This window comes from Adelges cooleyi, unplaced genomic scaffold (genome assembly GCF_023614345.1).
Source record: "Adelges cooleyi isolate 19-005CV unplaced genomic scaffold, UGA_ACOO_1.1 ACOO_flye_CR_arks_rails_tigmint_CR_PRNA_30, whole genome shotgun sequence".
Classification (NCBI taxonomy): Eukaryota; Metazoa; Arthropoda; class Insecta; order Hemiptera; family Adelgidae; genus Adelges; species Adelges cooleyi.
The window spans coordinates 9,407,129-9,420,907 of record NW_026095971.1 but is presented as its reverse complement, the minus strand read 5'-3'; the positions used below and the strand labels follow the sequence as shown (position 1 = coordinate 9,420,907).

The 13,779-nt window shown below is 29.1% G+C and overlaps 1 protein-coding gene and 1 pseudogene across 1 annotated transcript; both read right to left on the bottom strand.

The window, feature by feature from the left end:
- Positions 1-2,189: 2,189 nt before the first annotated feature.
- LOC126838071 (uncharacterized) lies at positions 2,190-6,142 on the bottom strand (annotated as a pseudogene).
- An 820-nt stretch (positions 6,143-6,962) lies between these two features.
- Positions 6,963-12,942, bottom strand: LOC126838053 (uncharacterized). Its single transcript, XM_050572150.1, has 2 exons — positions 12,606-12,942; positions 6,963-9,976 (listed from the first exon to the last, which is right to left on the bottom strand). The coding sequence occupies exons 1-2, from the start codon at positions 12,648-12,650 to the stop codon at positions 8,609-8,611; spliced, it is 1,413 nt and encodes a 470-aa protein (XP_050428107.1). The 5' UTR covers positions 12,651-12,942; the 3' UTR covers positions 6,963-8,608.
- Between the last annotated feature and the right edge of the window lie 837 nt (positions 12,943-13,779).

The window sequence follows — 13,779 nt, the reverse complement described above, 5'->3', positions numbered from 1 at the left end:
GAATAATTTAAATTTCAAGCACATAAATCATAATACCAGATTAAAATAAAAATGTTTATGATGTTTAGATTAATAGTCTGCAGTCATATAATATATTTTATACATTTTACAGAACTTTGATTTTTTGTCATGCACCCGTGTTTAAATGTTTTAAACCGTGAGAAAGACATATCATATAATATAAAATCGTTAGGGCTTATCGCGGTACACTATATTTGAGCTTGGAAAAGAATATTAATATAAAATTCTATTTTTTCCGAATGAATCAAAGATAGGCAGGGTTAATAACATGTGCATATTAACATCTGTATATTCTCATTGTAATCGTTTTATTTATTAAATATTTATTGCATACGTCAAAATATTTGTTTATAAGTTATAATCAATATTTTTGCAGTATAAAAAAGATGTTATATGACAACAGATAGTCAATGTACGAATCAGCAAAAGTTAAATACGTGTTATCTACAATTAGCGTGACTAGACCATTTATATTAACAGGGTTTTACTGGGATTTAGTCTCTGACCTCCTCAGACTACGCCCTTGTGTATTAGCACAAGCTATATTGTTTATGAGTCATCATATTATCTAATAAAGGCTATCAAAAAAAAAAAAAAAGATACACACATATATATATTTATATATACTGTTTGTATGTATACAGTTACACTATTTAAAAGTATGTTATCTAGTTTTACCGATATATGTTTACCAACATGTTAAGTATTCATACTGATTTATTTTCTGATTGTAATGAAACCGGCAATGATAAATGGCAATTTTTAATGAAGGAAAATAGGCAGTACTAATAAATTGTAATGTAATCAGTGGGAGATTTTGTAATGTTGGAGGACTGCCACAATTTAGGTCTAATTTGTTTGATAACTACCAACACATGATTTACTTTTTTTCTTTATAAATCAATATAAGTTCTAGGTACAAAGAAAAACACTTTTAATACTCAAACATTTTTTATTGAAGAAAATCTAGCAAATTATAAACATAGTAATGCCATTTTAGAGTTTCTTTTTTATTATTTAACGTTTTAGAATATACCATCTGATTCGCATTTTCTGGTTCGTGGTTTTATTTTTTAGTCATAAGAACTCTTACGATCTATAGTTATTAGATGTTACGATTCCATTATTTCCTTTGAATTTATTATATTTTAGTATAAAGCCCTTATTAGTTAGTACTTAGTATAGGTTCTCGGGTCTTCATATCTCTAAATTCGGCTCTGGACATGATTATCAAATATGGTAACCCTTTTGAATTTTGAAAACTAATTTGTTATACTTAACATTAATATTAATCAATACGAGGGAACAAAAAAGGTATTACATTAATACAGAATGTGTTTCACTTAAGTTCAATATTGTCCAGTTATATCCATTTATAATTTAAGAAATCTAATATTTAACATAAAAGCTGCACTATTGGAAAAAATGTATTGGCTAGTCTGCATACTAATCATTTGAAACAAGATAACAAATTGCTATAGACCATATCTACAGACAAGTAATCAATTATTAAATACTGGACTCAATTTATTTTTTATTTCGTATGGCAACTGGACTTCATAATTTTACTTCTTAAAATTCCTTGTAAAATGTTGATAAAGCAGATCAAGATAAATAATATATTTAATTAATGCGATACATAATCATGGTCGGTATATGTATTTAAAAAAAATGGAAGATAATTAACGATGAGTATTTTGCTGATTAAATTATATTCATTAAAAAAGTCCGACAAAATCAAAGCGTACAAATTTGCATACTTCATGCACTTGCATTTTGACCTTCGTACGATAAAAAAATAACAGAAAATATTTATGAACAGCAAAAATGTAATTTTTGTGTCTTCTAAACAAATTGTACGTGTTCTTCTGAAAAGTTCTTGTCGCTTATTTAGATATAAACAACCGGAGGATTAATATAACTAAAAAAATATTGTTATCAATATTATTCACGCATTTACTTACCAAATTTACATCATCAATAAATTACTATAATTTATAATTAACATCTAAAATATGTTTGTTGTATTAATTTACCATTGCATGTATATACATATAGTGTTATATAAACACTAGAGTTTAGTATAAATACTCAATGACAATACTTTTGCACAATACATTATCAATAAAAATATTATATTAAGTAATAAATAATCATTTGTGGTGGTCGAGAAAATTAAATTACACAACAAATATAAGATTTAACATACAACGATTCGGTAACTACATGTTATTTAGTCTCTAATTCTATGATTAAAAAAAACAAAACATGGGACAACTTACATTATTATGTAAAATGTCTGATAAAACGATAAATAAGTTATGTGCGTGTGTCACAGTATTATCGTCGAAACCGGGTAGGTTTTTTCAGGGACAATTTAGTGTCTGCCGGTTTGGTGGTACGTCGAGAGTTTACTTTGGTAACTTCCTCTTTGGATTTCTCCACCTTAGACTGAGCAGTTAACTGGAAGTGTTCCATTAGGCTGATAATGAAGTCGGTCAACGGTCTAATTCCTGGGAGGTAACCCATTTCTATAGAGCTGTACGAGTCTGGATTTGGTCGGCTTACCACGGTGCTTCGTCGACCACCGCTTTTAGTGTTGCCGACTATACTATTACTGAAATTTTCAAAGACCGCTGCGTCTTCGTTTCCAAAAATATCGCCGATATTTTCTATTTTAACTCTAGGCAAGTCGTCATCATTAGTGCTGTCACTTTTAGCAACTAATCTCCGGGGATTTACTGATGCTTTTTTAATTTCAACAAGTTTCTTCGGTTTTACGTTAGCGGCTGAACCGCTATTTTCCGTTGTTCGGCTGCTCCCGACGATGTTTTTGGCTTTACTTCTTCCAGTCAAACTGCTATCTACGGCTGTTGGCCTTTTGCTTCCTACAATTTTCTTCCCTTTAGTTTTTCCGATTAAATCATCATCGACGTCTGATTGGCTGCTCCTGACGGTAATTTTTTTCCCTTTAGCTTTTTCTGCCAAACTTTTAACAGCCTTCGACTTACTGTTCCCAACAATTGTTTTTCTAGTTTTTCCCAGCAATTCGTTATTTGCAATTGACTTGCTGCGACCTACGATTTTCTTTCCTTTAATTTTTTCGAGCAGATCTTTAGCCGTCATTAACTTGTTGTTCCGAACAATTTTCTTCTTTTTTGCTCTACCAGTCAAACTATCGTTCTCGGGGTCAGTATCTACTACTAATTTGCTGCTTTCTACAAATCTTTCCTCTTCGTCATCACTAGATAAATCATCGTTGTCGTCGTCTATTTCTTCGTCATTTGTCTTGGCTTTTCTATTTTCAGTGATCCTCTTCCCACCAAAGATATTGGACAAATGTTCATCTTTATAGTCTGTACTGTCGTCATTTATGTCGGCTGCTTCGCCGTTTACTATAACTTCGTTTTCTTGCTTGTCGATGCCGGTTGAACCGTCGTCTTCGTAGTCTGCACTGTCATTTTCTGTCGTTCTTTTGCTGTTTACCACAAACTTTTTTTCTTTACCTTTACCTGCCGCACTGTCATCTTCGTAGTCAGCTGTAGGTGGTTCCGTCGGTGGTGGTAGTGGGTCTTTCTTCAAGGATTCCGCTGAAGGTGAATTTTTCTTTTTATCATTACTGCCACTACTACTACAATCACCACAGTTACCACCATAACCACCATAACCTCCATAACCTCCATAACCTCCATAACCTCCATAACCCCATAACCACCATAACCTCCATAACCACCATAACCTTCATAACCGCCATAACCTCCATAACCATTATAATTATCGTAACCACCACTACCACCACTAAAACTACCATCACCATAACCACTACTAACACTATTACTAACACCGTCACTATAACTTTCACTCTCACTTTTACCACCACTGCTTCTGCCACCACCACCACCACCATTATAACTATCACCATTACCACGTCCACCGTAATCACCTTCACCACTGAAGGAATTCTCGGGCATGATACCGTCAGAGTATTCATGAGGCATAAGGATCCGTGTGGGACCGGCTGCGACTTGCGGATTAAAGATCTGATAAAATGACTTCAACAAAATGTCCAAACAGCATTCGGTACACTGTGAATAAGATAGACAATACAACTTTAATTACCAAGTTAATTTGTACATAAATATCATATAATAATGACAAGATTTAAAATTAAACGTTATTGATGACGAAGTTTAAAATTCGGAGATGACGGATTATAAAACAAATCATAATAATAATCACAAGGGTACATTTATATGTGTATGGTACCTACGTACTTTTCGGTACCATTTTTTCATGTTAATAAATTAAAAAAAACAGTAATGTGACCGCCCATGGAAAAAGTTACCATGTCTTTCAGAAGCAAATTGTTCAGGAGACCCAAAACTAACTTTTAGCTAATAACTTATTAGGAGTTCTATCTTAAAAACTTCTTAACTTTTGAACGGATCGAGACACCATTGTAACCAATAGCTAATCGACTACAAAAAAATCCAAAAACTTTGATCCCATGAACGGTCACATATTTGTACTTTTTACATTTTAATATTAATGAATTATTCAGTCTATATGATCTAGTTTTAGTACGCTAATGGGTAAGTATAAACCTTCATTCTAACGCCCCGGAAAATAAGAAGCGTACAATGATATGTTTGGCCGATTTAATAGTAATTTCCAAACACTATACTTTACCCAAAGATAAACTTTGTCTTAATCTGTACTCTCCGCTATGTTTTATTCAGAACATACATTTATAAAGGTCTCTGGAAAGAGAGAGTCCAATTTGTTGGATTGAATGTCGACCGTATAAATTTCAGTGGTTAAAATAAATGGTATAAGTGGTTAATTCTCGGGTATTGCATTTTTATATTACAGAATTGTTTAATAAAATTAAACGCTTTAAGTATAAGAGTAGATCATGTATAATGTACATGTATACACTCTAAATGTTCTTGGATCTAGTGATGACCAAAAATACGAACAATATGATAATGTATAATGAAATGCAATAATGGCTATAAATCCATTTTTGAGCATCTTCATTAATTCGTTGTTTCTAGAATTTTGAAGTCCTGATAAAGTTGTGTACCTATCTAAAAACAAAAAGTATTTTACTTGTTCCGGAGTAGTCTCAAAAAGAAAAACTAGATCAAAACAATATTGTTTTCAATATTTATTTTTAATGTGTAAAATGGTTATCCAGTTGAAAAAAAATATGTTTGATTAAAATTGTTTATTTTTATTAGAGGTAAAATGTGACTTGCTCGGAACTCAACCTAAACCCTCGGTTATCACTTTTTGTGCAAGCAAGGACCTTATACAAAGGAGCGGTACCCCTTAAAGCGGCATCTTGTTTTTATATTTTATATAAAAAGATACACTAAATCCTAAACAAAACTTTATTTTTAAAATGTATTTTCCCAAAATGTGTCCTGATGACTTACGTTCTACTTTGCATGAGATAATTCACTTCTAAAGCGACTAACTTTTTTTTTAAATTACTGCTAATTATTACAGTGATAATCTGAAAAATCAAATAAATAAGAGCCGAGAAAGAATCCTCTTATTAGTATTCTGATATTTATACACTTTTAGCATTAAACTATTCTTTTGTAAAAATAATAAAGCATCCCTTTCAAAATTGTATACGTGATGTCAAATTAATATTCAATTCTCGAAGTTCTGTTGTTAGTGAGAATTTACACAAAATTTCAAGCGTAGGTTGTATGTTGAATAATATACAATGCGAATTTATAAGTAAGTATGTATTAAGTTAGCTTTAGAACTGTGCATAAAAAAAATAGAGTTGACAGCCATTTTTAAGATTCCGTTTGTATTTAATATTAAATTTGACATATGTATTAGGTATTATTATTAAGAGAATTAAAATTAATATTTATAAATTAATTAGGTAAAATTGATGACCATGTTTGGTAAATCAAAAAAAATATTCAATATTTTTTTTTAATGTTTGTTTTGTCAGTAATAGTATATTATGATTTATAGTAAACAGATTTACAAATTTACTTACCGGAGGGTGAGAAATCATCAGTAAGCAAAATGCTGAGATGACGTACGGTTTCATCGTTAATCACATTCGTGGATTTTCGAAACTAGACTATTCATTAACTATTCAAAATGTTTGAAGAACACCTATACTCATACCTAACGTATCAAGTGTTTACAAAATAATCATTATAAAGCAACTAAGTATCAGTTGTCATGTCTAATGGCCTTCAAAGAAATCTCCTTATTTTTCGTGATTTCTTTCTAATTTTTTTTATGAAGAAAGTCTCACACATTTACCAAGAAAAATGTTAATTTAATATAATAAAAGCATAATAAATCACAATTCACAAGTAAATATAATATATTAGTATAATATCTACTACGTACTACGAAACATAATATAACTTCGTTATATCTTACCAGAAGTCAAGAGCAATGAAGCAAGAGTTAGATGGATAATGATAACGTATATGATAGTGTTTTGGTCAGACTGTATCAGGATTCGGATAAGAGATTGAAGGTTGCTCTGTAAAAATAACAAATTAGTTTTAATACTTAAAACATTCCATTCAGTTTTTCTCTACACGCTAAGAATAAAATGATCACGTGAGTATGTTCTAAAGTATTATAACACACTTATTTGACAAGAAAGAGAATAACCGATAACGAATATAAAACTATTATAAAAATGTTTAACAATACATTTAAATACAATTTTAGAAAATAGTTTTTGAGTTTTCATTTTTTTAATTTACCAAAATATTAAACACTTCTTACCTAAAAATTTACTATATATTTTATTTCAAATCATTTCATTTTTAACTGATATTTGTATTTGATAAAAGCTATAATATTTATAAGTTGTACATAAAATATTAATTTAGTTAGTAGAAAACTTAAAATTTAATTAATTAATTTAGTTAATGAGTGTTTGAATGATTCTAAGAGTTGAATAAATTTCTTTCAGCGTGTGTAATTGCCTAAAAGGTTTGATATAATACTATAATATTAACCAAATAATCTAAAGACCTCCGCGATGGTCTGATTTTTTACTAGTTGCATCTTTTATGTTGGTATAATTGACTCTTAATTTGCTTTATTTTCCATTTTATAAAAAATCATCGACAGGGATTACCTCGTTAAGTAATTTATTCAAGTCATTTGTGTAGTTACTATTTGTTAATTTTGATATAGTTTGATTTAGTCTAAGTGAGTTTAGAATTCTTTTTAAATAGCCGTCACTATTTGACTTTGTCTTTTTGTTATTTGCCGCAGTATATTTGGTAAAAATAATTGTTCTATTTTTTTTTTGTTCGAGTTTTTTAATCTCAAAACTTTAGATTCACGATTAATATTATTATTTCTCTTATTATCTTCTGTGGTCGTTAATTTATCATCTAAATTATATCTATGTGGTAGTTTTTTTATGTCTTCATCCTTAAAACTACCAAAACTGGAATTTTTTGCCTTATTATTTTCATTTGAGCCATCTTTTGCAATATATGGTTTTTCACTTTTATTTAAATTTCCTTTTTCATGCAGAGTACTATGATCTAAACTCCGATTTTTACTTGCTAAATTGTTTGCATTAAACTGTTCTAATACATTTTCAAGGTATTCTATTAAATTTAATAAGGCTTGATAAGTCTTATTCCTGTTATTTTCATTTTCAATCGACTTGAAGTGTCCATCGGTAGTAGTGTTTAACTTATTCACGACACCATTCAATTTCGTAGTATTAGCTATATTCGTTTTATTAATTTTTCGATTAATCAATCCATCATCTAATATAGATTTGTTGTCTAGCGTATTTTTTATTTTGTCTTTCGCATTATCATTCAATGGCAGACTTTCAATAGGATTTGGGGTGAGTAAGTTTTTGACAACATTGTCAACGTATTCTTTGATACTCAATAATGCTAGATACGTTTTATTCGTGTCAATAGGATTTTTAGTTAACGTAAAGTACCCATTAGTAGTCAGGTTAGACTTGGTTTGATTCATAATATCGTTTGTTATCGGTGACTCGAGTACACTTGTTTTATTATTTATTTTTTGGTTTGTCATTTCTTGTGTTAAGGATTTATTGTTGAACTTATTTTGTACATTTTTTTTTGGTGGTGTTTTTTCAATTTGAAAACGGTTTTTAAACGATGTTGGTATATACAATCAATCTATCAATACATTTTCAACGAAATATTTTAAATTCAATAAAACTTTAGTTATATTATTCTTCTCAAATGGATTTTCAACCAACTTAAATATTTTGTCACCAGTTAGGTTTGACTTAATATTCAAAGTAACATTGGATTCTGGAACAATATCAGGCATTTTAATTCTATTGTTTATATTTAGCTTCATAAATTTCTGAATTAATGAATCATGACTAGTTTTATTTTTTGTACTATAGTTTTTGGTATTTTGTGGTCCTAGACTTATAATTGAGTTAAGACGCTGAATTGATTTGTCAATGTACTCTTTTATTTTGATTAAAGCTTGATATGGTTTATCATCGTTCGGTTGTGTTTCCGCTTTTAATACAAAACGGTCGTTATCTAATAGTCCTAGTCATCTATAATAGTCATCTAGTAGCATAGTTTTTAATATATATTACTATCGGACTGGTCTCAAATTGTAACTGAACGGTTTGGTCGACATCAGTACTGTTTGATAATTGTTTTTCTGTAATCGTATCTATTAACTCCTTTGGAATATTTTTTTGTTTAGTTAATGAATGACCAATTTCATTTTCGATCCTATATTCGCTTATTGACGGGGTTCTATTTTCTGAAGAACTTGTAAAATTAGTTATAACGGTGTCGTACATACCTTTGTTATTTCCATCCGAAATATGAACGGCGGCTACAATGTCGTTAAAAACCGACAAGGGTACATATCTTTGACGACCTATATCCACGTGTATTTTATTTGGATCGACGTTAAGAAAATCCATGTTCTCTTCTTTTCCTCTTGGAATAAAAGGTAGTCGTTTTCTATTTGGAAACACAAAATATATGCTTTCGGGATTTTTTAGAGAATTGACAATATCCCGAATAGTTTGGACACGTATAGTTTTACCATCATGCCAAGTGACTTGTTTGATTTCTTGATCATTTGACGATCTCTGGAAGTTTTCTTGGTCGACGGCATAATACAAACTAAACGGCACCCTGTATCCTGAAGAAGTTATTACAATTGCAGATTCAGCCAGTTCGAGTAACTTCTTTTCCAATAACGGGGCGTAAGTGGAGTACGGTCCGTTGAAAACATTGGGTATCATTAACGTTTCAGAACCATTAGTGATGCTAGTTAATATTTGTCGATAGACGTCCAAATTGACTTCGGTTCCATCGCTAAGTGTGATGTAGTCATCGTTTAGACAACTGCACGTTTCGGAATCTTCCATATCATTACAGCCGTGAACTCGTAGTGTTTGTTCAAACTCCTTATAAGGCATTTTTTTGTTGTCAACTAAAACGGCGACATCAGATTTTAGATCTTCCGGTAAATAACAGCTAATCGTTTTAAATTTTAAGTATGACATAATAATGCCACTCGGCATTTCCACCATGACCTTAGCCAGTATGCACACGGGTTTTCTATCGGTCTGATCTGCCACGGAGGCCGTTGGATCTGCATCTTTGTAATCAAAATTCACAGTAACTATCCCTGTAGACGTGAGGATAATAGGACTCGAATGTCTAGATATATAAGCATGGCCTGGATGTACACCTTTAGGTTTAGATTTATAATTTATTGTAACTGGAGCTCTTTCTGACAAAATAATTGGAGAATGTTCACAGATGTATTCAACGTTTTGGTTACTACTACTAGGAATTTTAGAATCATAATTGATTGTTGCAGATGATGCGTCGTGATGCGTTTGATGAATTAAATGTGGAGATTTAACCGAGCCAATCGAGTTAAAACCGTACGTTCCACATTGTACCTGAAAAAAAACCATTCGTTTAATTAAAAAAAACAGTACGGGTCGAGAGAAGTGACATATATTCAAGATTTATTGTAACTGAGAGTGATAAAATCACTTTAAAATAAACGCTTCGATGCGAATGTGTAGGTACACAAGTATCATAGAATTTGCTTAAAATTGTATTTTTTTTTACTAGGGTTGATCGTCTGCTTAAAAAATTTGTTGTCGTTATTACCCATGTATGATGTAAAGTAATTAACAATAAACATATTTATCAGATACATAGTGTCTGTCGATTCACTCAGTCATATCGACCTTGAAATTTATAACTGTCAATGTGTAATAATTATTAATTGATTTTTGTACGCGATGCAAATATTTACCTTATAATAATAATATAAAAAATGGTTCCTTGCTCTTGCCGACAACTTAACCGTTTAATATATTTAAATGTTCCCTAAGCATTACTCCTTAATGGGATGTTATGGTTACGAAGTGTAATCAATAGGTATGGGTATCATGGGTATCCATGTTTGTTACCCGGGTATTCAGAATTAAAAACTCGGATATTTTAAATGACCCGAAAAACCGTGTAATCGTAACCTATATTCCTTAATAAAGGATAGTGTTTAGGACCAATATTATCCCTTTATTGTAATATTATAGATGGTCTACTTAATTAATAACAAAAATAACAAATTATAATTACATTGCTTTTAAATTAAAAACATAAGTTAACCATTAGAAAAAGTCGACTCAAACTTTACTATTGGCTAGTTCGTGGTTAGGTTAGGGAGTCACACGGTCAAGTACGATAAATTTTGATAAACCTATTTTTTTTTTTTGATAATAATAATTAAATTATATATGATCAAACATCCATATCTCAAAAAATATGTTAGGTTGTAAGTTACAAACAAATTAATATCACTAATCAGTATCAAGGTAGACTCTAGTTTTATAACAACCCGCAATATTTAACTTATAATTAAAACTTCTGTTAGTAATAGTTTTATTGTTATTTATAATTTTCATAGGTATTTAAAAAAATATTATAATCAGTTTATCGTCTTCTCCCTCGACTTCATCCTATCATTTTAATAAGTTGAATATCATATTTTTATTATTTAAAGTAAAGATATTTTTATAATAGTGTTCATAATTATAAATTAGAGGGGTCGTTATTTTTGACCTTATGTTGAGGCCTCCGGCCTCGCAAATCGGTTTAAATTTTTAAATAATCAAAAAAATATCGAATTTATTTGTAGACATTTTTATATAAATCCCTTCATCCTCCTATTTGACGGGAAGTTTTTCCCGGGATATTTTATGTATCTCGAAAGTAGAGGAAGAAGATCTGGCTGGCCTACCCTATCTATATAGGATAGTATCTGTATGGAAAGAACAAGAAAACAAGGTAGGAGCAATTTCTAGATTAACCTTCAATGTAACTTGTTTATAAATTATAACAAAGTCAGATTCAATGCTATTTTTCTAATGGCACATTAGAACATTGTAATCAGTAATAATGTGCTACATAAACAAGCAGAGCAAAGTCTTGTTATAACGGAATGTTTTAGACGTCCTTCGTGTCATTTCTTTTATGCATTTTCTTTTATATTATATTATATTATATGAATCTTGGTTGCATTATATTATTATAGGTATACACTTTTGATACGAGTTACATTAATAAACATGTTTATTATAGTAAACGGAATATTTGTATGAATTTGTATAAATTACATTTAAAAGCTTAAAAATAGTAATGTTAGTTACACGACTAGCAGTTTCATAAAAAATAAATTATTTTATAGTTCTTATTGCAATAAATGAATGAAAATCATATATTTTCTTAAAAAATATATAAAGTATTATAATTTTACTCCATGCCACAAATTACAGTGTTTTTTCTTTTAAATTTAGTTATTATTTTCAACGTTATATTTTGATAATTTATAGAAGAAAGATCATTTTTGGCATATAAACTATTTATAAACAATAAGAAAAATATAGATTAAATATGGCAACTACAATGGCGTTTTATTTTAATTAACCAAAATGTGTTCTTTAGGTTTTTTATGTGTGATTTTATAATTTAAAATCGTGCGTAGCGTTTTCTTTTCATTTCATACCAAATAAATAATACATTCACACATTATTATTTACCAACTACAACGCAGCAGGCTCGTTTTTACTCTATAATTTTATTTTTATTTAAACTTACATAGTTGACGAACAATTATTGCTACTTTTTATTATATTAAGCTTCAAAAAAAAAAAAGTTTTTCGGTAGTCAGAGCTATTGTAGGTACGCTTTTGTAGTAGTAATTTATAACAAAATGATACCTAAGATTAACTCTATTATTGTATGAACCAAGTATAAAACACGGTATTAAATAGGCTATCAATGTTTTTGTGTTATACTATTTATGTTACATAACCTGTATTAAATATGTTAAGTAATAAACATACTATTAAATATATAAATGCAAGATCTGGTAACAGTATAAATGAGTGTATATTTCAACTTGAATTTTAATATTTATACACTTACACTAACATTATATGACACTACATAATATTAAAATTATAATAAATGTAAAATATAAATTATATTGTATTATATTATATTCATAGACTTTACCTTTATAACAAACGTCGTAATTACAATTATTCTTAGTATCATCATTCAACAGCTTCAAACTTTACAAAAAAATACAAACTTTGTTGTACACTTAGTATTCAAACAATTATTGGTATTGACAACAACATAGCTGTTATATTAAGGTACAGTAGAAACTAAAAAATGAAACGACACAATGTTTTGGACGTATCTGACAATTTAGCTAATCAATTACGTGATTTTCAAACATTTCCTTGTGAGATAAATACACAGTGACCGGATGTAACTTAATTTTTCAATTGAAGTACGTGACTTGCCAGCAATGCAAATTATTAATAAAAAAAAGTCCTATTTCTGCCTTAAATATATTTACTTTATATGTATTCATGAATATTTTCATATTATTCATTATATTATGATACCAATATAATCTGTACTTTGATTTGGTGAAATTACAGCATTACAAAATTTTTACTTTTAATTTTAATCGGAGAAAATATGTTTACCGACTTTGTACAAAATAAATCGGTTCACACAAATATCTTTAATATAGTTAAGTTGAGTTTCCAATGCTTAAAAATAATGATATAAAAATATGATCAGACTTAGAAATAGCAACATATATTTCATCATTGACATGTTTATATTAATGTCTTATAAATCGTAGTAATTACAAATATTTTTTTTAGAAAAAACAAACATCAACATAATATATTATAATATAATAAGTATTTTGATTAAATCGTCTATAAATTAACATCTATCTATTGTCACTTGTTTTATGTTAATTATGTTTCTTAGTATTTTAATTAAAATATACTATAGGCATAGTTTAAAGTGAAAAAAATAATTAAGTTACATTAGTAATTATAGTGTATAGTGTATACTTCTATATTATAAATGTGTAGGTATACATAAAAAATATAGGACAAAAAACATTATAACACATTATATTAGTTATCTATACATGTTTACATATTTCATCTGCTCATGTGTAATATATATATATATATATACATACATTACATTTTTTATATGTGATCAACGCTTATCTTTTTTAATAGTTCATTTACCTTTCTCCCTTATATGACTGTAAGAGATAAGCAATTATTTAATTGTATTTCTTATATATATATTTACAATACAAATGGTATAAATATTTGTATACTAGAAAAAAACATCTATTGCACGTGTT